We start from the raw sequence: 24,430 nt of genomic DNA on the forward strand, positions 1-24,430 counted from the left end.
TGACTTAAGTCTCCAAAAAAAAAAAAAAAACCATTTGGGGCCACCCTATTTTAATATTGTTAAATGTTTTAAAATGAAATTTCAAGACAAAGTGTTTAGAAACAGCTTTAGATTTTAAAAAGTGAACGTACATTTTAGATCTTAGAATACATGCTGAAAATTAAAATGTTTTAAAAGGTATATATGATTGTAATGTGGTGTTATTTGACTCAAAATGTCTTTCTGAACAAAATTCACCCTTGTGCTATATGAGCATTTTTGGATTTCTAAAGCAGGGTTTCATAAAGATTTTCCATCCAGGGTCCCCTTTAACTGTTAAAGAAAGAAGAAGACATCAGACATCTTGAGTAAATATGTTTATGCTATTCTTACTATTCAAATATTATCATCTTCAGTCTCCTCAGTGCATCTGTCTGTTGTTTAGGACGGTCTGTATAAGTACTGGTTTGAGCTTGTTTCGTTGCTCAGACATGGCCTTATCTTAACTGAAGTAATGCTCAACTGTTTGTGTTTTATTTTCATTTTAAAATACTGCCATTCTTCAGCCATTTTCCTGAACTCACAGAGAGAGAGAGAGAGAGAGAGAGAGAGAGAGAGAGCAGCACTCAGAGATCAGTTTTGTTTTCTGTGAATGAACTTTGAGCTTCTGTGATTATAGTGTGACAGAGACACTGGGTGGAGCTTTAAAGTGTAATGGGTGGAGCTTTAAGTGAGGAGGGTGTAACTAACCTCCATGGCTATAAGTAATATAATGTGATGTAATGGTATTAATTATTAAGGTGATTAATGTGACAGGATGAGTTTCTGCACATTTTCCTGTGGATCACGCAAACATTTTCCCATTACCTCATACTTCTCATTGTCTCCATTCCACCTCAACCTCCAATCCTTCTATATAAATGGACTGAACCTCTGTGTGAAACTGAGGTGTAATTAGCACAGTTATGTAAACAATGGCTAATCATCCGTCCCTCTGGTTAAGTTGACTGTATGGTCGTGTGAATGGTTGGAGCATCTCTTCCTCTCAGCTCACACAGGTAGATTTGAGATCTCTAATAAATTTCTGGTCCTAAGTTTAATTTGATCAGCCTTTCAGTGTGTAGTAAAGAGTCAGCACTTGATTCATTTCAAACCTGATTTGGAACAGAGTCTGTCAGGCTTTCTGAGATATACCAGTACAGCTGTATAAAGCTGCAAATGCACTAATCGCTCTATAATCCAGTAAGAGAGTCTTAACATCCAAGATTTAAGGAAATAAACAATAAACACGTGACTAGTTGAACACCAGAAGGTTTAAAATGTAACTGACTGGTGTTAGTTTACTGGTGAGAATGGTGTGAACAGTATTTTCACCAGCAGAGGGCGGAAGTGGGCAGTAGGGTGAAGTTTGGTTTCTTTTTTAAGTCGCATTCTGTGGCTTGTAACTTTCTCTCTGAGTGATCATTTTCCATGTAAATATAGCCGAAATCACAGCACAGCCAATGTCTTTAACTTGTGTGTGTGGTGATTTTGTCAGACGACGTGGCGGTTATAAAATCAGGATTTTAGCAGCGCAGAGCAGCAGCTTGGAAATGGCTTGGAAGTGACTGCTGGTTAACATGTAGTCTTAATGAGCCGCGTTTCACTCCCTATTTCAGACTCGTTCCGCTGTCTGACAACAGAAACAGAAAAATGGGTCAATGTGAACAGCTTTACTGGGAATTCGGCTTTATTAAAATACAGTATGTGAGCACAGAGAGAAGGAGAGAAGCAAACAGATGTAAAGGGCTAACACCAGGCAGAATGCAAACACGACGCCATGACGTCACATTTAGCGACTTTTCGAGCAGGCTTTAGCTACTTTTCATTGAAAGCAGTTGGCAGCAGTGCACTGAGGAGAGCCATTATCTGTCTCTAAACGCTTTTGAATGTATTTTTCAGGTGAGTTTGTGTAAATTGTGGCACCTTTTAGTGAGTGTGTGCTGTTAAAATCACTGCAGCGTCGAATGTTTGTGTGTATTTGATGTGTATGTTTCCAGTAAGAGAGATTAGCTGCTTCTCCTGCTCACTGTTCCACTGGGCCTGGAGATGTGGAGTGTGATTTCTGCACTGAGAGAAAACACAAAGCCGTCAAGTCCTGTCTGATTTGTCTGACCTCCTTTTGTGAACCTCATCTGAAAACTCAGCATGAAGTTCCAGCTTTGAAAAGGCACAAGCTGGAAAAAGCCACGACGCAGCTACAGGAGAAGATCTGCTCACAGCACCACAAGCTGCTGGAGATCTACTGTCATACTGACCAAAGCTCCGTCTGTTATTTGTGTGCGATGGATGAACACAAAGCTCACAACATCATCTCAGGTGTGTCAGAAAGAACCGAGAAACAGGTGAGAACTAGCAAGTGGTCATTTTGTTGGTAATCGGCGTTATCTGTACACTAAATGTCACAGTTTACTTGAAGTACCATTAATGTACACTTATTGAGATTATACTTAATATAATGCTGAGGACGATTGTTTTTATTTTCTCACAGCATGAGCTAAAGGAGGAGCAGATGAAATCCCAGCAGAGAATCCAGGAGAAGCAGAAGAAGGTGCAGGAGCTGAAACAGGCTGTGAACATTATAAAGGTGAGTAGTGAGTAGAGCAGATTCACCCACGCCTCAGCTCCAAACTGTGTTGTAACTAATAAATAAATAATAATAATGTTAGTCCTGTCTGTCTGCTATTCAGAAAGGAACTCGACACGTTTCGAGGACATTGACTTGTTATGAGGACCTCGATGCAGGACATTGATTTGTTTCCTTTAATATTGTTTAATTGTCTCCAAACTCCAGAGTAGTTGGGGTTCTGGTCTAGTGATTATAGCCAGCTTTTGCTGAGGTAATTGCTGATACTCCTTTCTATGTTAAAAAAAAAATGTTTACATAGAAAGCTGGAGTTTTTTCACAGAAGGTAATGTAGGATCAGTCTATGGTGGCCGAGTGATACCTAGTCCTGGAGTCTTTTATTGGTATTGATGGTTTGACTCTCTTTAACTGTTGACTGATGTAGTAACACGTAATTACAATATATAAGTATTAATACATAATGTAACTAGGAAGTTAACTATGACGATGAATGTTATTTGAGCTTTAAAATTAAACTGTGTGTGTGTCTCCTAACAGCTGAGTGCACAGACTGCAGTGGAGGACAGTGAGAGGATCTTTACTGAGCTGATCAGCTCCATGGAGAAAAAGCGCTCGGAGGTGACGGAGCTGATCAGAGCTCAGGAGAAGGCTGAACTGAGTCGAGCTGAACGACTCCTGGAGCAACTGGAGCAGGAGATTGCTGATCTTCAGAGGAGAGTCACTGAGCTGGAGCAGCTTTCACACACACACGATCACATCCATTTCCTCCAGGTAACACTCACTGTCTGATCTACAGAGAGAGCTCTGTACGCCTCTTTCCACCCTGCAGCCAGCTGCACCAGATGTGCGTAAGGTTGATCTCAAGTCAGTCCTAAATCATACGTTGTGAGGCAGCAGTAGTACCCACTCCACCACTGTGCTGCCCATGTACCTTACTAATAATCTCAATTTGATTTATGATGAAGAAGCTTTCTATGCTAGCTGATATAAAATAATGTTACATTCAAACTAGACTATGACAGAGCTTAAGTTTGACTGTTGCGACTGGCTTCTAGTCTCCAGGCCTGGAGTTTACGAAAATAACGAATGTACTTGTCTTAGATCACAAGTGTGTCATGTCTAATTTTATCTGTGATTGTTTATTCCTATTACCCTCCTTTTTACTGTGTAGAGTTTCCAGTCTGTCTCTTCTGGACATAAGGACTCATCAAGCATCCACGTTAATCCACGTCTCTCATTCGACGGTGTGAGGAAGTATCTCTCAGACCTGAAAAAGCGACTGGAGGAATTCTGCACTGAGGAATTGAAAATCTCTCCACATGGTGAGTAAACACGTGCTGACAAAAATATTTGATGTGTCTTTTTTTTTTTTTTCCAAAAGGCCAATTGTGTTTCATTATTTTATTCTGTTGTTTCCACAGATTCTGCAGTTCAGATGATGTCACCCTCAGAGCCAAAGAGCAGGCAAGATTTTTTGAAATGTATGTCACTCTCTCACACACACACACACACACACACACACACACACACACACAACCAATTATATCTGTTCAACACATACGCTTGGTTAATCCACTTCTAGCAATTTTCTTCTGTCTTTTGTAGTTTGGCTTTTGTTAATTCTAATTAGAAATGGTAGTATCTATGTATATATAGCTTTTAAAGCTAACTAGTTCAACACAAATTAAACAATGCACTAATCAGTGTGAAAATTGGCTGTTTGTTTTACGTGCTCAGCTTCATACTAGCTTCATTCTCAGATTGTAGCAAAGCAAACTAACTCTACTAGCTACATACACTCGCTAGAGGCATAAACAATCTCTGCTACTTCCTTCCAAGCTTTATTTTTCTTCATAATGTCTCTATGCATGTTTAATGAGAGGTAAAATTTGACAGGGAAAGATGAAGCTAAGTTTTTCTAAAGTTTTGGTGCATCAAACTGTAAATGGGAACTAATTACAGGTAAGAACTAAAGTAATGAGAGGTAACTGAAGAAACACTGAACCACATACATGCCATAGGACTGGACAGAGGAATCATTCAAGCCCGTCATTAGGATTTGTTGCTTTGCTGTGTCATGCCTGCTTTATACCTGAGATGAAATGTCAGTTGTCGCTGAAATCATGGCTCCTTCTTACACACCTACGTAGAAACTCAATGATCATTTGTCGCTTTGTCACTTGCTAGTGTGAACATAGGTTTAGGTAAGAAACAGTATAAATAGGTTGGTGTCTCACTTAAGTAATAAATGTATTTTTTTAATTATACCTTACATTCTTCTCATTTATTTCAGATTTCTGTTCTCTGACTCTGGACCCCAACACAGTAAATCAGCACCTCATTCTGAGTGACAACAACAGAGTGCTGAGACACAGCTGGAGAGACCAGGAGTACTCTGATCATCCGGAGCGGTTTGACTACCACTGGCAGGTGTTGTGTGAGGAGAGTATGCTTGCACGCCATTACTGGGAGGTGGAGTGGATGCGAGATGACGATGTGGAAATATCCGTCTCGTACAGAGAGATCTGCAGGAAAGGATGGCGCGACGAGTGCAAGTTTGGACGCAACGATCGGTCCTGGTGTCTGCGCTGTTCTTCCACGTCTCTCTGTTTCTATCACAACAACATTCAGACCAAGATCCAAGGGCCATCATCCTCCAGAATAGGAGTGTATGTGGATCACAGTGCAGGAACTCTGTCTTTCTACAGCGTCTCTGACACGATGAAGCTCCTCCACAGAGTCCACACCACATTCACTCAGCCTCTATACGCTGGGTTTGGGATCTACTTGTTAGATGACGAAATAACTGTGAGGTTGTGTGATCCAGAGTAATGTGTGTAGTGCAGTAAGATGTGTTCCAGTTTCTCACAACTATATATATATATATATATTGTTAAATTGACTTGTTAATCTCTGACACTTGTAGGAATACAAATATGAGAGTCACTGTTTTCCAGTATGCTGAATGACATCAGCTAAATGATTATGCTGAGCAAAGTTTCTAGTAGGAGGTTTCTGCCAGTTCCTGTTCTCTTTACTGTGAGTCAAACAAGCATAGTAACTGAGGCTACCACCTTTTGTCTGTGATGGCTCTTGGTGCCTCTGCCCCATTCTTTGCATTGGTGGCCATTGTTCATGATCATCATTACCTGAGGTGTGGACTTTTCTTTATCTCTATGATAATGAAGTGTGTGAGTGGTTTAGTTATGCTGATTGGATTAGAGCTGGTGAAACTGCAGAGTCTGGGGAGGGTTCCTATAACTCTGTACTTCTTTTCCATGTTTTGCTTAAAGGTGTCACCTGAGTGCTTTTGTCTTCACCTATAAGGACTGACCCTTAAAATGTGTATAAAACTACAATGTGCAGATCTCTTGTTTAGACTTGATGACTGCAGAGTGAAACAGCACGTTCTCAATAAAGAATCCTGCTGAAGATATACCCGAGTCTCCTGGTCTTCACTTCTGAGTTTCCAACACACCCCAACTTTGATTTTGGCTCTGTGTAGAAGCATCAGTTACACTATTATACACAACATGTACAAATAAAAATGGAAATGAGTTTTTTTAACACTGCTGTGTGGAAATTAAACTGTTTTAGATTTGTTACATAAACGTAGCGCATGTGCTCTAATATAAAAGCTCTAAACTTTTATCTTTCTAAGTGCAGACTCGGCATCAGCAGAAACACGACGAGCAAGTAGAACACGGTTCTCTCCATCTTTACTGCTGAGATCTCTGACATTCTCTCCTATACATCAATGTCCTTAAATAACCCCAGCTTTACCTGGACATTCTCTCTGCTTACTAAACACAATCTACGCTCAGGTCAATCATTAAACCCAGACTTGTGAGATATGGGAATTTAATCTTCCAGAGCAGGAATTTCCGAAAAAAGGAGGAGAGAAGGAGAAAATATTACAAGTGACTGTTCATGGTGTCGCTACATTTCTATTCTGATAAAGTTCAATAACTTGGTGCAATCATAAATGGTTATGACATTTTATATTTATAAGTGAACTATGTTCATGATTCTGTTGAAAATGATACAGAAGTTGTTTGATACCTGATAATAACATAAAGTAATAATATTTCAGAAAATTAAAATGTTTCTCTTTGCTCCAGTCAGACTGCAAAGTTTATAAGCCTAATCTTTTAGCTTCCATTTTACAATTACTGTAATCCTGTAGCTACCAACTTACAAGTAATGCTTAATTTAAAAATATTATTCAATTCAATTAAGAAAATAAATATAAAACAAAACTCAAAACTAAATTTTCTAATTCTTTGTCATTTTTTTAGCATCTTTCTTCTGTAGCATCTTTGTTTCTATTTAGATAATTCACATAATACAGACATAAGACTTTTACAGAAAATAAAAACAAACGCTATACTGTGTGAACAATGGACATATGGACAAAGCAAGAGACAGAAATGTTTTTGGATTGTTTGCACGTGTCATTTTAAAACACAAAGGCGCTATGACACCAGTGTGTATTTGGTGGCTTTGTGGTAAAAGCCTTGCCTTAGGCCCATGAGCTTGCTAGTTCAAGTGCAGCTCATTGCTGTACTCAGTTTTTTGGGTGGAGAAATGGCGCTAAAAGGGCAGGTTTTTGTGCTGTCTACAAGTCTGTGCAGTTTACTTAGTTATATGACTGTCACTTATAGGAAGGTGAAAAGGACTATAAAACAGGTCCTTAGTGTGAGATCCTGTGGCTCATGTGGATGAGTGTCACCTCTGGGTTAAGAGGTTGCTGGTTCAAACCCCAGCCTGGACTCCAGGATCTGAACATAGAGACTTCAGGATTCAATGGCAGGCAGAAAGTGGGGGATGCGCCAGGGGGATGCGCCAGGGGGATGCGCCAGGGGGATGCGCCAGGGGGATGCGCCAGGGGGTGGGTAATATCTGGGCAGTTGCCCTACCCAGGGTTGGGGTAGAAGGGTTATGATGCAGGGAGGAAGAGTGTTAACTTAGTTTTACATAATAGGGGGAGCACTGTGAAAACTAAGTTACCACACCCTCTCCAAGCCACCTGAACCCACACCTACCCAGCCCAATCCCTGGAGGGGCAGCTGCCCAGATATTGTCATCACACCCTCTAGACCACCTGCACCTTTCCCTCTGTCTGCCACTGATTCCTTTAACATCTATGTTTACATCCTGGAGTCCTGGCTGGGGTTTGAACCAGCAACCTCTTAACCCAGAGGTGACACTCATCCACATGAGCCACAGGATCTCACACAAGTGAACTCTTATAGTCCTTTTCACCTTCATCATATAAGTTCATATAAGTAAAGTGCATAGACTTGAACCAGTTACATCACACACCATCTTGGTTTAATATTTTTACGACGCAAAAGCCTGACCTAATATTTTCCATCTAACACACCAAGTAGAGACAAAAGCTGACTTCAAACCAGCACCTACTGAGTCCAGAGAGAAGGTGTTTACCACAAAGCCACCAAATCCCCTCACAAACACAGTGGTGTCATAGCGCCTTTGTGCTTCAAAATGACACCCGCCAAAAAATAAATAAATTAATAAATACAATTATATATATATATATTTGTCTTCTGCTTTAATTTCATCCTTAATTTTACGTTCTCTTCGAGCCTCATGTACAATAATGGCCTGGTGTAAAAAATGAACAAAACAGTGCAGAGGTGCAATTATTATTATTATTATTATTATTATTATTATTAATGTGGGAAACCAAGACAAAATATTGTTTTAACAGAATACATGTGTTATGCATAATTAGAATTTTTTTTATGGTTTACAAGTAACCTGATGAGTGAAAATTCAGGGCCCTGGAGAAACTGTTGAACAATAAACCCAACACACGGATCAGTATCAGATTAGAAAATGATATTTATTTATGTATAATTCTAATTACTTCTATTATTGTGAACACACATCATATATACTTTATATAAGCTATTATTTAAAATAAAAATAATATTACTAAGATCAACAATAATAATAATAATAATAATAATAGTTAATATTATTTTAATAATATATTTTATACATGTAGCACCCCCTGCCCTCCTAGGATTTACTTCTCCTAAGTTCTGTTAGGGTGGAGCCCCGGGTTCAGGTAATGTGTCTCTTGACGAAAATATTAAAGTCGTTACTCCCCTCTAGTATTAAAATTAATTATGAGCTAAGCTATCCTTTTCCTTTAACAGATCGGATGGATGCTGTCAGCGGACCTACATTAACGGATTTCACACTCCAGGTAAGTGTAGGTCAGTACCCTTTACTTTCAGTGTAAACTAATATTCTGATACAGAAATGAACTCACTACTCAGCAGAAAGTATCAAAATTAGGAAGATTATTTATTAACACAGATAAAGACACCAACAAATATATAAATATATACACAAATAGATCAATTAATAGATAAATAGGTAAATAAATAAATAGAAAGTGTGAAAGGAGAGAAACAGAAGAAACTATTCACTATCTATGACAGTGTCACATGGATCAATAACCCCTATAAAGAGAGCTGTTCACCTTCAGGTGTCTCTGTGTGACTTATTTCAAATACTAATCAATTAATAAACACACTCTAACTAATTACTTTATATGATCTCTTTTGAGAAAAGGTCAATACCCTCTTTGAACGGTGAAATGAGTGTCACAGACTATGTACAGGGGGATTAAAAGTGCAAAGAAGATAAATACAAGGCCTTCCATAAGCATTCAGATTTCAAACAACACTAACACTAATGACTTGTGAGCTCACACACACACACACACACACACACACACACACACCCCACCGTTGCAGGCCTGAGACGTTGCTAGGGCTCGTTGTGGCCCAATAAAACACAAAGCTGGCCTCTTCACTCTACTGAGCAACAAAATTAGTAAATAAAGCCCCTCAGTCCCGCTGTCATTAAGGCAGTAAGCGTTATGAGCTCCGCTCCGGATCTCGCTGCATCTGATGCCCACTGCAGTCTCTTCCGAATCGCTGTCTCCTCTCCAGCGGTACCAGAGGAACTCTCGATCGCGAGGGGATCAGAGCGCTATCTGGGATCTGTCCTCCAACCATGTCCTCCAACCATGTCCTCCTCCGAATCTCTCTCTCTCTCTCTCTCTCTCTCTCTCTCTCTCTCTCTCTCTCTCTCTCTCTCTCTCTCTCTACTTCATCTGCCGTTAACCGGAATAACGGACTTTCCGTTCCAACATAAACAAACACGGCAAGTGCCGTCCCGCGTGACACTAAATCTCACAAACTCACTGAAAATACTCAAAACAAACAACTAAATCGATTAAAAAACACTCATTCCTGCTGAAAACACCCAGCATACAAACAAAATAATTTTACTAAAGAGTCCGCTGCTTCACCTGTTCTCCCCTGAATGATAAATCAACCATCCAATAAGAATCCTCCTTCCAGTAGGGAGGCGGGACTATAACTTTTACAACCAATCAGATATGAATAGCCTTCCTCACCCATATTTGCATACAATCATTAAAAAATGAGGTTCTCACTCTTAAAGGGACAGTTACATACAAACGGAACCCTCATATGCGTCCTATTAAAACATGTACATAGATATTAATCAAAGATATTGTCAATTAGTAATATCATTAGTAAACCCAACTTTACCCAGGGTTACATACATAAATAAGAACCACAATGGTAAAAGACACAAAAAAGAATTAAAATCCTCAGTCCCAATAAACACACAGGAGCATGTGGGTGGAGTACACATCGTTTAATTAACAATCACAATCATAAAACACAACCAGAAAAGACAGAAGCTGCAATCTTGAACATTTACTGAACAGTGACCTCTAGTCACAGATTTCTCTGCGTCACCGATTTCAGCACAACTCACACAGCTCGCGCGCTGCACTTCTCACTCCTCCATCCTTTTCTTCTGAAATTTTACTAGTTTCTTGTCTGACAGTTCATTTTTAACATTTCCTTTTAGTTATTGTAAAATGACTAATCTGTTTTAATGAATACATTTAAATGAGTGTGTTTTTGTGCAGATGGATTGTGTGCTAGTCAGACAGATGACTGAGCAGCAATGTGGCAATGTGCAGGAATTTTACATAAAACACTACACACTTTATTTTGGATCACAATCTCACAGATGTAGAACCAAATAAACAGTAGATCCTAAACCCAGCGTATAGAGGTTGAGTGAATGTGGTGTGGACTCTGTGGAGGAGCTTCATCGTGTCAGAGACGCTGTAGAAGGACAGAGTTCCTGCACTGTGATCCACATACACTCCTATTCTGGAGGATGATGGAACTCTGAGATCAGTCTTAATGTTGTTGTGATAGAAACAGAGAGAAGTAGAAGAAGAAGAACACCACAGACTCCAGGACTGATTGTTGCGTCCAAACACACACTCATTACCCCGTCCTTTCCTGCTGATGTCTTTATATGAGACTGTTATGGACACAACACCAGCACCGCTCCACTCCACCTCCCAGTAACAGCGTCCACACACACTCTCCTTACACAACACCTGACAGATAGAGTCAAATCTCTCTGGATGATCAGAGTACTGCTGTCTCTCACTGCATCTCACCGCTCTGTTCTTCTCAGACAGAATGAGTTTACAATGTACCGTGTTGGGATCCAGAGTCAGATAACAGAAATCTGAAATAAAAGAGAAAAACAAACTGAACGTGGCATGTTTTATTAAAAGTGTAAGCGCTAAGCGTATAGCCAATACAATAATTAGCTTTTTAATATTTAACCGGAGAGTTGTAGTTTTTCGCCGTCCTTTTATCAATACAAAGAAGCGTACCCGGAAGTGATAATGGACTACATTTCCCATGAGGAGGTCACCTCCGCCATTACTAATTTACATTTTAGAAAGAGCCAGTGTGAGTTTAACAGAAGACGAACAAGGAAGGATATTCAAGGTAAGTGTTTTATTTTTTTGCAGCTTTGTTATTAGTTTCTGGTTACAAAAATAAGAATGTGAAAGAAGTAATATTATGGAAACGTGTGCAGAAAGTTTGAGAAGTTAGTGTAGCAGCTCGCTGGATAACTGTGGTGCACTAATACTGTCCTCCTAATGAGAGGAAATGCACAGTCAGATTATCAAAGTGTTCTCCTAGTAATCCTAACACTCAGCTAGACACACCTTACACCATGACCATCATGTCTGAAAAGTACTGTTTCATTTATTATTATTATTATTATTATTATTATTATTATTATTATTATTATTATTATAATTTAGGACAAGTCCTTTCAGAGTGTTTTTTTTTATCTGTAATTAACCCAGCTGTTAAGCCAAATTTTATTAAACACAACAAGTATTGCAGATGATAGTAGTAGACAGTAGTGTTCTGGCACACAGAATGTGTAAATATATATACATCTGAGGGCTCCACAAATGACTGATGGTTTTAAAAGGGGTTTAAAAACGTACCTTTATAAAAAGTGTTTTAATATAGTTTAAATTTCTGTGCTAATCTCAGTTGGCAGCTGGTTTTAATTGCTGTTTTTTTGTAGCACTTTGAGATTTTCTTTAAAATGTAAAGTGCTTTATAAATAAAATGTATTATTATTATTAATATTATTATTATTATATATATACACACACACACTTACAGTTCTGTGCAAAAGTCTTAGGCACATGCAATGAAATGCTGCAGAGCAAAGATGCCTTCAAAAATAATGAAATTAAATGTTTATACATTTAAAAAATACCATAAAAAGCAGTAAACAGTAATAAATGACACAAAGTCAATATTTGGTCTGATGACACTTTGCTTTAAAAAAAAAAACACTATCTGAGGTGCAGTGTGTGCAGTTTTATAAGGAAATGAGCTGGAAGTGTTACTGAGCATCTTGCAGAAGCAGCCACAGTTCTTCTGGAGACTTTGACTGTCGACTCGCTTCTTATTTCTGCAGCGAAACCCAGCAGCCTTCATTATGTTTTTATCTGAAAAGTGTCTCTTATGGAATCTGCTGCTTTCTTTACTGACATACAAACATTTTTCTGGAACATTTCATTTTGTGCTGAAAAACCAATGTTTGGAAATTTAAAATGTTTTTGTACTGAATCAATAATGTAGAATTCAGAAAATAAACATCTATAACAAAGTTTGTACTAAAATAATAGGGTGCCTAAGACCTTTGCACAGTACTGTATATATATACCACTGACAGAGCATGTGTGTTTGAAGCTAAATGCACCCTATGCATCTTTTCAACATGGGGCACAAAGTCTTTTTTTTTTAAATCCTTCCATTAATTTACACGTGTAATTGCTAGTGTGCTAGAGGTTCTTTACTCTTACTGTCCAATTTAATAGGAACACCTGTACACCTGCTCATTCATGCATTTATTCAATCAACCAGTGTATAAAATCATGCAGATCCAGATCAAGAGCTTCAGTTAATGTTCACATCAAACATCAGAATCAGAAAAAAGTCAATGTTTTTTGTTTTTCAATCCATTCTGTGTAAACTCCAGAGACTGTTGTGTGTGAAAATCCCAGGAGATCAGCAGTTTCTGAAATACTCAAACCAGCTCATCTGGCACCAACAACCATGCCACGGTTAAAGTCACAGAGATCACACTTTTTCTTCATTCTGATGTTTGATGTGGATATTAACTGAAGCTCTTGACCTGGATCTGCTTAGAATTTAAATAAAATACAAAAAATCTGTTTAACATGCCTGTTTCTAAGGTAAGAATTGTGTTTGTAGCTTAAAATGATGTCTGTTTCTGCTTTTATATGCAGACCTGCTGTTACATTTGCTATTCAGTCAACCAATAAAAGTTGTTTAGAAGGTAAACGTCATTCTGGGTTAATAATTTTGTTAGCATCAATGGAAAAATATTGTTTCTTATTACTTATAGTGCATTTGGTCCCCACAAGGAATGAAGACAGCTGGTGTGTGTTAGGGTGGACCTCACATATACTAAATACTGGAAACAGGTCCTACAAGTGACCACTGCGTGTGTGTGTGCGTGCGTGCGCGCACGTGTGTGCATGTATGTGTGTGCATGCACGTTGGGTGTACATGCTTGTTGGGTGTAGCTGTAGGTGTGTGTGTGTGTGTGTGTGTGTGTTTGTGCTTTACACGTACATTTCAGAAAATCTTCTCTGCTCTGTGGCTCCGGTAGTGAAATGATCTGAACTGCTGCAGCTGTGGAGAGAAAAATGGAAACGAAGACAAAAAGCATCATCAGGTTGTGTAAAAGATGGAAACAGTTTAAAGTGATACAGTCAGTTTATTCATTTTAAATCAGTATTTTAGTTAAAGGTGTTATTTGAGTAAACTGTCTGCAAAAAGAAAGCAGGAGCATTGCTAAGAAATAACACTTCACAGAGCGAGTAAAGACGTCCATCATTGTGTTTCTCCAGCAGGAACAGCTCCTCTTACCATGTGGAGGGATTTTGTTAAATTCCTCCTCACAGAATTCCTCGAGTCTCTTCTTCAGATCTGAGAGAGAATTCCTCACTCCATCAAATGAGAGATGTTGATGGACAGTGATGCTGGATGTGTGAAACTCTGGTCTTTTTTGTTGGGGAGACCGACGTCCAGAAGCTAAAGCCTACAGAAAGCAATTTATACATCAAAGAAAGAAAACAGTACACACAAACAAAGTACTTTGGAAAGTTTGTCTTTTTGCAAAATTCCTGATTTTTAAAAGTGTATTTACATCCATGAGCATTCTATCACTACATTACCCAGCTTGCATTACACAAATACATCATACGATCATTATGAATCCACCTTATAAGCCGCCAGTTTTTAATGTTGTTGCCATAGATATAGGAAAACAGTAGATACATTAGTCAGTGTTGGTGGCTACTGTGATCCTTCATTGCTCAACTGTCACGATAAACACACCAGACAAATGAAGTCATAGCTATTCGAGCCCAAATCCACAAACTATCAATAATGAACTTAACTAAGAACTGAAGTCGAGTTAAAGAGAAGCTAAACAGCACTAAACAATAACAAACAGTAATAAACTGTGAAGTCACCTGATCTCAGGATAACACCAGACACACTTGTGATGTCAGACAGGGACATTTATTGTTGCTTTAATGAGAGGTGTTTTAGAGAGTGTGTGAGGAACAGCTGGCTCTGTAGATCAGACACTGAGTGTTACCTGGAGGAAATGGATGTGATCGTGTGTATATGAAAGCCGCTCCAGCTCAGTGACTCTCCTCTGAAGATCAGCAATCTCCTGCTCCAGTTGCTCCAGGAGTCGTTCAGCTCGACTCAGTTCAGCCTTCTCCTGAGCTCTGATCAGCTCCGTCACCTCCGAGTGCTTTTTCTCCATGGAGCTGATCAGCTCAGTAAAGATCCTCTCACTGTCCTCCACTGCTGTCTGTGCACTGAGCTGTTAGGAGACACACACAAGATTTAAAGCTCATCTATCATTCCCTCTCTTACTGGGACTCTAAATGACTGGTTGTCCATGTTGTGTGTGTTTCTAGGAGCAGCTCTGTCTCTGCTCACTGCTCACCTTTATAGTGTTCACAGCCTGTTTCAGCTCCTGCACCTTCTTCTGCTTCTCCTGGATTCTCTGCTCGGATTTCTTCTGCTCCTCCTTTAGCTCACTCTGAGGACATATCAATTATTTTCAGCTCTTTATGAAGTATATTAATCTTTATTAGTTCCTACATCACAATACCTAATCACCTGGCAGCACAGTGTTGTAGAATCTCTATATGGTTACTGCATTTTGTATTGTTACGAGCTAGAAATAACTTCCATGCTGCTTATGATGAGCAGCAAAATAAAGAGTAAAACTTGGGTTTTTGGGCAGAAGAGTAAAAGGAAAAACAAAGAATGTAAAAAGGCTGGATGCCGGTGTGATGGTTTCCAGTCAAGGGACCATCAACCTTTAAACATGGCTTTTTTGAAATGTTGCCACATAGTTGGAAGCACACAATTGTACAGAATGTCTCTGTGTGCTGCATCATTACAGTTTCCTTTCTCTGGAACTAAGAGGCCCAAACCTGTTCCAGCATGACAATGCTCCTGTGCACAAAGCGAGCTCCATGAAGACATGGTGTGTGAAGGTTGCAGTGGAAGAACTTGAGTGTCCTGCACAGAGCCCTGACCTCGACCCCACTGAACACCTTTGGGATGAACTGGAATACCAACTGCACCCCAGACCTCCTCACCAACATCAGTGCCTGACCTCACTAATGCTCTTGTATCTGAATGAACACAAATCCCCACAGCCACGCTCCAACATCTAGTGGAAAGCCTTCCCAGAAGAGTGGAGCTTATTATAACAGATTTATTCATGTTTGCTGTACCTCAATTCTCTCTCTCTCTCTCTCTCTCTCACTCTCTCTCTCTGCTTTCGTGTGCCATGCTCTGTCCCTTCCTGGTCTGACCAGATTAGGACTAACACTGACAAAAGTTTTAACACTATCTTAACCAGAACACAACATTTTAACAAGCTTTTACAAAACTGAAATTAAAGTTCAAATCCTGTAACTGACTAAAGCAATTAATTCCAACTAAGAAATAAAACTAGGAAGAATTCATTCTGGAAAGATTTCTAGTTCTCACCTGTTTCTCAGCTCTTTCTGCTGCGGCTGTGACAGTGTCGTGACCTTTGTGATTATCCATCGTACACAAATAACAGATGCAGGTTTGATCAGTACGACAGTAGATCTCGATCAGCTTGCTATGTTGAGAGCAGATCTTCTCTTGTAGTTTTGCTGAAGCTTCGATTAATGTGTGTTTCTTTAAACCAGAAATTTCCAGATGAGGTTTCAGATGAGTTTCACAAAATGAAGTCAAACACATCAGACAGGACTTGACGGCTTTGCGTTTTCTCCCGGTGCAGAAATCACACTCCACGTCTCCAGGTCCAGCGTAACAGTGAGCAGGAGAAGCAGCTTGGAGTTCAGTCTTCTTCAGTTTCTCCACCACTTCAGCCAGCATGGTGTTTCTGCGTAGGACAGGCCTTGGAGTGAAAGTGTGTCTGCACTGAGGACAGCTGTAGACGCCCTTCTGATCCTCCTGATCCCAGCAGCCATTAATACACACCTTACAGAAACTGTGACCACAGGGGATAGCCACCGGATCCTTCAGGAGATCCAGACACACTGGACAGCTGAACTGGTCCTGATCTACTGAAATACTGGCCTCTGCCATTTTCCTGAACTCACACACTGAGAAAGAGAGAGAGATCAGTTTTGTTTTCTCTGAAATGAGGAGTTACTTCCTGATTCTCTGAGTGTGTGAGAGGAAGAGGAGGAGCACAAACGCAGAGAGGTTATCAATCCTCCTCTGTTAACCATTTCGTCTCCCTTCAGTACATAAATATAACCCATGTAGCTACACTTATTAGGATTAAGTTCATGAAACACACACAGAATGGGTTTTAAATTTCTGGTCTTTTTTTCCTACTGACACCTCAAGCAAAACTTTCATCCTTGTTGATAAATTACAATTGTTACAATTTAAGAACTTATTCCTAGTGACATCTTTAAAATTATATTCATCCTGGAAGAATGTTGGAGCCATTTTTAAAGTGAGAAGTTCTCACTTTACAGTTCTCCAGAAGCTGCTGTTTTTCTGTGTTTGTTCTTTTGCAGATTTCAGCCTTGCTGTTTTATTCTTGAGGCTGTTGAATGGTTTCTGCTGCATTACTCTTCCTCTGTACCCATGCTCCATGATCCTGTTGTGAATAGTCTGTGCTCTAGTTGTATCTGGTAATTCTCATTCATCTCTGAAGCAATCCCTGCTGCTGTTTCTCGGCTGTTGTCCTTGATTTTATTCACAATTATCTGCCCAATCGGCTGGTGGTCTTTCTGATTCTGCCTGTATGTCGACTGTTTTCATTCACAAGTCCTTCTTCTTTGAACTTATTTTTTGAGGTTTTGCTGATCAGGTGAATAAAGTGGCTTTCTTTGCTTCTTTCCTCATAACTTAATTCCTTCATCTGAGTCATTTTTGCAATGACTTTTAACCAGCTGGTGTAAAGGTAATTTAAAGTAGATGTATGTAGTCAATTACCTTCAGTTACATACAGATGCCTCTAGCAGAGTAACCACATGGTGTAGTTCATCATATTAACCATGGATTAACTGTAACAACCAGAATAATATTAAGTGTCCAAATATATTTTTTTAAATTTAATTATCAGCAGTACATCTATTATTTTTATATTTTTAAACATAATAATCATTTTTGTGGAGTGTTTTGCTTGAAAGGTGTGCTTGTGCTTTTTTTCTTTAAAATAAATGCCACTTGTTTTGACATGTTGTTTTCTAATGCAGTAAAATTCATACAGTTGTAAATGTGGCTTAAGTCTCCAAAAAAAACATTTGGGGCCACCCTATTTTAATATTGTTAAATGTTTTAAAATGAAATTTAAAGACAAAGTGTTTAGAAACAGCTTTAGATTTTAAAACGTGAACGTATATTTTAGATCTTAGAATACATGCTGAAAATTAAAATATTTTAAAAGGTACATATGATTGTAATGTGGTGTTATTTGACTCAAAATGTCTTTCTGAACAAAATTCACCCTTGTGCTATATGTGCATTTTTGGATTTTTAAAGCAGGGTTTTGTAAAAATTTTCAAATTTTTGTTTTTTTATTTTGAAATATTGGCTTCAGCCATTTTCCTGAACTCACAGAGAGAGAGAGAGAGAGAGCAGCACTCAGAGATAAGTTTTGTTTCCTCTGAATGAACTTTGAGCTTCTGTGATTATAGTGTGACAGAGACACTGGGTGGAGCTTTAAAGTGTGATGGGTGGAGCTTTAAGTGAGGAGGGTGTAACTAACCTCCATGGCTATAAGTAATATAATGTGATGTAATGGTATTAATTATTAAGGTGATTAATGTAATGAGATGAGTTTCTACACATTTTCCTGTGGATCACGTAAAGATTTTCCCATCACCTCATACTTCACAGACACTCTCATTGTCTCCATTCCACCTCAACCTCCATTCCTTCTATATAAATGGACTGAACCTCTGTGTGAAACTGAGGTGTAATTAGCACAGTTATGTAAACAATGGCTAATCGTCCGTCCCTCTGGTTAAGTTGACTATATGGTCGTGTGAATGGTTGGAGCGTCTCTTCCTCTCAGCTCACACAGGTAGATTTGAGATCTCTAATAAATTTTTGGTCCTAAGTTTAATTTGATCAGCCATTCAGTGTGTAGTAAAGAGTCAGCACTTGATTCATTTCAAACCTGATTTGGAACAGAGTCTGTCAGGCTTTCTGAGATATACCAGTACAGCTGTATAAAGCTGCAAATGCACTAATCGCTCTATAATCCAGTAAGAGAGTCTTAACATCCAAGATTTAAGGAAATAAACAATAAACACGTGACTAGTTGAACACCAGAAGGTTTAAAATGTAACTGACTGGTGTTAGTTTACTGGTGAGAATGGTGTGAACAGTATTTTCACCAGCAGAGGGCGGAAGTGGGCAGTAGGGGGAAGTTTGGTTTCTTTTTTAAGTCGCATTCTGTGGCTTGTAACTTTCTCTCTGAGTGATCATTTTCCATGTAAATATAGCCGAAATCACAGCACAGCCGATGTCTTTAACTTGTGTGTGTGGTGAATTTGTCAGACGACGTGGCGGTTATAAAATCAGGATTTTAGCAGCGCAGAGCAGCAGCTTGGAAATGGCTTGGAAGTGACTGCTGGTTAACATGTAGTCTTAATGAGCCGCGTTTCACTCCCTATTTCAGACTCGTTCCGCTGTCTGACAACAGAAACAGAAAAATGGGTCAATGTGAACAGCTTTACTGGGAATTCGGCTTTATTAAAATACAGTATGTGAGCACAGAGAGAAGGAGAGAAGCAAACAGATGTAAAGGGCTAACACCAGACAGAATGCAAACACGACGCCATGACGTCACGGACACGCTAATCAGCGCATGACGTCACATTTAGCGACTATTCGAGCAGGCTTTAGCTACTTTCCATTGAAAGCAGTTGGCAGCAGTGCACTGAGGAGAGCCATTATCTGTCTCTAAACGCTTTTAAATGCATTTTTCAGGTGAGTTTGTGTAAATTGTGGCACCTTTTAGTGAGTGTGTGCTGTTAAAATCACTGCAGCGTCGAATGTTTGTGTATATTTGATGTGTATGTTTCCAGTAAGAGAGATTAGCTGCTTCTCCTGCTCACTGTTTCACTGGGCCTGGAGATGTGGAGTGTGATTTCTGCACTGAGAGAAAACACAAAGCCGTCAAGTCCTGTCTGATTTGTCTGACCTCCTTTTGTGAACCTCATCTGAAAGCTCAGCATGAAGTTCCAGCTTTGAAAAGGCACAAGCTGGAAAAAGCCACGACGCAGCTACAGGAGAAGATCTGCTCACATTACCACAAGCTGCTGGAGATCTACTGTCATACTGACCAAAGCTCCATCTGTTATTTGTGTGCGATGGATGAACACAAAGCTCACAACATCATCTCAGGTGTGTCAGAAAGAACCGAGAAACAGGTGAGAACTAGCAAGTGGTCATTTTGTTGGTAATCGGCGTTATCTGTACACTAAATGTCACAGTTTACTTGAAGTACCATTAATGTACACTTATTCAGATTATACTTAATATAACGCTGAGTACGATTGTTTTTATTTTCTCACAGCATGAGCTAGAGGAGGAGCAGATGAAATCCCAGCAGAGAATCCAGGAGAAGCAGAAGAAGGTGCAGGAGCTGAAACAGGCTGTGAACATTATAAAGGTGAGTAGTGAGTAGAGCAGATTCACCCACGCCTCAGCTCCAAACTGTGTTGTAACTAATAAATAAATAATAATAATGTTAGTCCTGTCTGTATTTAGTCATTTAGAAAGGCTATTCAGAAAGGAACTCGACACGTTTCGAGGACATTGACTTGTTATGAGGACCTCGATGCAGGACATTGATTTGTTTCCTTTAATATTGTTTAATTGTCTCCAGAGTAGTTGGGGTTCTGGTCTAGTGATTATAGCCAGCTTTTACTGAGTTAATTGCTGATACTCCTTTCTATGTTAAAAAAAACAAATGTTTACATAGAAAGCTGGAGCTTTTTCACAAAGGTAATGTTGGATCAGTCTATGGTGGCCGAGTGATACCTAGTCTAATTACAACCTAGTATTCACAGTATATAAGTATTAATACATAATGTAACTAGGAAGTTAACTACGACAATGAATGTTATTCGAGCTTTAAAATTAAACTGTGTGTGTGTGTGTGTCTCCTAACAGCTCAGTGCACAGACAGCAGTGGAGGACAGTGAGAGGATCTTTACTGAGCTGATTAGCTCCATGGAGAAAAAGCGCTCGGAGGTGACGGAGCTGATCAGAGCTCAGGAGAAGGCTGAACTGAGTCGAGCTGAACGACTCCTGGAGCAACTGGAGCAGGAGATTGCTGATCTTCAGAGGAGAGTCACTGAGCTGGAGCAGCTTTCACACACACACGATCACATCCATTTCCTCCAGGTAACACTCACTGTCTGATCTACAGAGAGAGCTCTGTACGCCTCTTTCCACCCTGCAGCCAGCTGCACCAGATGTGCGTAAGGTTGATCTCAAGTCAGTCCTAAATCATACGTTGTGAGGCAGCAGTAGTACCCACTCCACCACTGTGCTGCCCATGTACCTTACTAATAATCTCAATTTGATTTATGATGAAGAAGCTTTCTATGCTAGCTGATATAAAATAATGTTCCATTCAAACTAGATTGTGACAGAGCTTAAGTTTGACTGTTGCGACTGGCTTCTAGTCTCCAGGCCTGGAGTTTACGAAAATAATGAATGTACTTGTCTTAGATCACAAGTGTGTCATGTCTAATTTAGTCTGTGATTGTTTATTCCTATTACCCTCCTTTTTACTGTGTAGAGTTTCCAGTCTGTCTCTTCTGGACATAAGGACTCATCAAGCATCCACGTTAATCCACGTCTCTCATTCGACGGTGTGAGGAAGTATCTCTCAGACCTGAAAAAGCGACTGGAGGAATTCTGCACTGAGGAATTGAAAATCTCTCCACATGGTGAGTAAAGACATGCTGACAAAAATGTTTGATGTGTGTGTGTGTGTGTGTGTGTGTGTGTGTGTTTTTTTTCAACAGGCCGATTGTGTTCCATTAATTTATTCTGTTGTCTCCACAGATTCTGCAGTTTAGATGATGTCACCCTCAGAGCCAAAGAGCAGGCAAGATTTTTTGAAATGTATGTCACTCTCTCACACACACACACACAACCAATTATATCTGTGCAACACAGACACTTGGTTAATCCACTTCTAGTGATTTTCTTCTGTCTTTTGTAGTTTGGCTTTTTTTAATTCTAATGAGAAATGGTAGTATCTATGTATATATAGCTTCTAAAGCTAACTAGTTAAACACAAATTAAACAATGCACTAATCAGTGTGAAAATCGGCTGTTTGTTTTACGTGCTCAGCTTCATACTAGCTTCATTCTCAGATCGTAGCAAAGCAAGCTAACTCTACTAGCTACATACACTCGCTAGAGGCATAAACAGTCTCTGCTACTTCCTTCCAAGCTTTATTTTTCTTCATAATGTCTCTATGCATGTTTAATGAGAGGGAAAAATTTGACAGGGAAAGATGAAGCTGAGTTTTTCTAACATTTTGGTGCATCAAACTGTAAATGGGAACTAATTACAGGTAAGAACTAAAGTAATGAGAGGTAACTGAAGAAACACATACATGCCATAGGACTGGACAGAGGAATCATTCAAGCCATCATTAGGATTTGTTGCTTTGCTGTGTCATGCCTACTTTATACCTGAGATGAAATGTCACTTGTCGCTGAAATCATGGCTCCTTGTTACACACATACGTAGAAACTCAATGATCATTTGTCGCTTTGTCACTTGCTAGTGTGAACATAGGTTTAGGTAAGAAATAGTATAAATAGGTTGGTGTCTCACTTAAGTAATAAATGTATTTTTTTAATTATACCTTACATTCTTCTCATTTATTTCAGATTTCTGTTCTCTGACTCTGGACCCCAACACAGTAAATCAGCACCTCATTCTGAGTGACAACAACAGAGTGCTGAGACACAGCTGGAGAGACCAGGAGTACTCTGATCATCCGGAGCGGTTTGACTACCACTGGCAGGTGTTGTGTGAGGAGAGTATGCTTGCACGCCATTACTGGGAGGTGGAGTGGATGCGAGATGACGATGTGGAAATATCCGTCTCGTACAGAGAGATCTGCAGGAAAGGATGGCGCGACGAGTGCAAGTTTGGACGCAACGATCGGTCCTGGTGTCTGCGCTGTTCTTCCACGTCTCTCTGTTTCTATCACAACAACATTCAGACCGAGATCCAAGGGCCATCATCCTCCAGAATAGGAGTGTATGTGGATCACAGTGCAGGAACTCTGTCCTTCTACAGCGTCTCTGACACGATGAAGCTCCTCCACAGAGTCCACACCACATTCACTCAGCCTCTATACGCTGGGTTTGGGATCTACTTGTTAGATGACGATATAACTGTGAGGTTGTGTGATCCTTAGTAATGTGTGTAGTGCAGTAAGATGTGTCCCAGTTTCTCACAACTATATATATTGTTAAATTGACTTGTTAATCTCTGACACTTGTAGGAATACAAATATGAGAGTCACTGTTTTCCAGTATGCTGAATGACATCAGCTAAATGATTATGCTGAGCAAAGTTTCTAGTAGGAGGTTTCTGCCAGTTCCTGTTCTCTTTACTGTGAGTCAAACGAGCATAGTAACTGAGGCTACCACCTTTTGTCTGTGATGGCTCTTGGTGCCTCTGCCCCATTCTTTGCATTGGTGGCCATTGTTCATGATCATCATTACCTGAGGTGTGGACTTTTCTTTATCTCTATGATAATGAAGTGTGTGAGTGGTTTAGTTATGCTGATTGGATTAGAGCTGGTGAAACTGCAGAGTCTGGGGAGGGTTCCTATAACTCTGTACTTCTTTTCCATGTTTTGTTTAAAGTTGTCACCTGAGTGCTTTTGTCTCCACCTCTAAGGACTGACCCTTAAAATGAGTATAAAACTACAATGTACAGATCTCTTGTTTAGACTTGATGACTGCAGAGTGAAACAGCACGTTCTCAATAAAGAATCCTGCTGAAGATATACCCGAGTCTCCTGGTCTTCACTTCTGAGTTTCCAACACACCCCAACTTTGATTTTGGCTCTGTGTAGAACCATCAGTTACACTATTATACACAACATGTACAAATAAAAATGGAAATGAGTTTTTTTAACACTGCTGTGTGAAAATTAAACTGTTTTAGATTTGTTACATAAAAGTAGCGCATGTGCTCTAATATAAAAGCTCTAAACTTTTATCTTTCTAAGTGCAGACTCGGCACCGGCATCAGCAGAAACACGACGAGCAAGTAGAACACGGTTCTCTCCATCTTTACTGCTGAGATCTCTGACATTCTCTCCTATACATCAATGTCCTTAAATAACCCCAGCTTTACCTGGACATTCTCTCTGCTTACTAAACACAATCTACGCTCAGGTCAATGATTAAACCCAGACTTGTGAGATACGGGAATTTAATCTTCCAGAGCAGGAATTTCCGAAAAAAGGAGGAGAGAAGGAGAAAATATTACAAGTGACTGTTCATGGTGTCGCTACATTTCTATTCTGATAAAGTTCAATAACTTGGTGCAATCATAAATGGTTATGACATTTTATATTTATAAGTGAACTATGTTCATGATTCTGTTGAAAATGATACAGAAGTTGTTTGATACCTGATAATAACATAAAGTAATAATATTTCAGAAAATTAAAATGTTTCTCTTTGCTCCAGTCAGACTGCAAAGTTTATAAGCCTAATCTTGTAGCTGCAATTTTACAATTACTGTAATCCTGTAGCTACCAACTTA

The 24,430-nt window shown here is 39.5% G+C and overlaps 3 protein-coding genes across 3 annotated transcripts; 2 read left to right on the top strand and 1 right to left on the bottom strand.

Moving 5' to 3' along the window:
• Positions 1–2,021: 2,021 nt before the first annotated feature.
• Positions 2,022–6,041, top strand: LOC128317856 (tripartite motif-containing protein 16-like; the record flags this gene model as incomplete). The annotated part of the gene is made up of 6 exons (XM_053231718.1): positions 2,022–2,363; positions 2,510–2,605; positions 3,143–3,376; positions 3,777–3,927; positions 4,027–4,086; positions 4,899–6,041. Coding segments are annotated over 6 exons (1,422 nt in total), but the record flags the coding sequence as incomplete, so codon positions are not given.
• A 4,277-nt stretch (positions 6,042–10,318) lies between these two features.
• On the bottom strand, positions 10,319–16,789 carry LOC128317865 (tripartite motif-containing protein 16-like). The gene is made up of 6 exons (XM_053231728.1): positions 16,141–16,789; positions 15,080–15,175; positions 14,720–14,953; positions 13,984–14,155; positions 13,687–13,746; positions 10,319–11,233 (listed from the first exon to the last, which is right to left on the bottom strand). Exons 1-6 carry the CDS (start codon positions 16,729–16,731, stop codon positions 10,704–10,706), a joined length of 1,683 nt encoding a protein of 560 aa, XP_053087703.1. The 5' UTR covers positions 16,732–16,789; the 3' UTR covers positions 10,319–10,703.
• Positions 16,790–19,586: 2,797 nt separating this feature from the next.
• Positions 19,587–23,663, top strand: LOC128317809 (tripartite motif-containing protein 29-like). The gene is made up of 7 exons (XM_053231621.1): positions 19,587–19,599; positions 19,702–20,042; positions 20,189–20,284; positions 20,788–21,021; positions 21,422–21,572; positions 21,691–21,750; positions 22,531–23,663. The coding sequence occupies exons 1-6, from the start codon at positions 19,587–19,589 to the stop codon at positions 21,702–21,704; spliced, it is 849 nt and encodes a 282-aa protein (XP_053087596.1). The 3' UTR covers positions 21,705–21,750; positions 22,531–23,663.
• The last annotated feature ends 767 nt before the right edge of the window (positions 23,664–24,430 follow it).

This window comes from Pangasianodon hypophthalmus, chromosome 30 (assembly GCF_027358585.1).
Source record: "Pangasianodon hypophthalmus isolate fPanHyp1 chromosome 30, fPanHyp1.pri, whole genome shotgun sequence".
Lineage (NCBI taxonomy): Eukaryota > Metazoa > Chordata > Actinopteri > Siluriformes > Pangasiidae > Pangasianodon > Pangasianodon hypophthalmus.

Bases quoted from the DNA above. Each gene is read 5' to 3' on its own strand.
- LOC128317865 (XM_053231728.1), bottom strand. From the start codon at position 16,731: ATGGCAGAGGCCAGTATTTCAGTAGATCAGGACCAGTTCAGCTGTCCA. The intron at 14,954-15,079 runs GTGAGCAGTGAG...GTCTCCTAACAG, and splicing joins AGGCTGTGAACACTATAAAG to CTCAGTGCACAGACAGCAGT. The intron at 14,156-14,719 runs GTAACACTCAGT...TGCTTTCTGTAG, and splicing joins ATCACATCCATTTCCTCCAG to GCTTTAGCTTCTGGACGTCG.
- LOC128317809 (XM_053231621.1), top strand. The intron at 20,043-20,188 runs GTGAGAACTAGC...ATTTTCTCACAG, and splicing joins CAGAAAGAACCGAGAAACAG to CATGAGCTAGAGGAGGAGCA. The intron at 21,022-21,421 runs GTAACACTCACT...TTTACTGTGTAG, and splicing joins ATCACATCCATTTCCTCCAG to AGTTTCCAGTCTGTCTCTTC.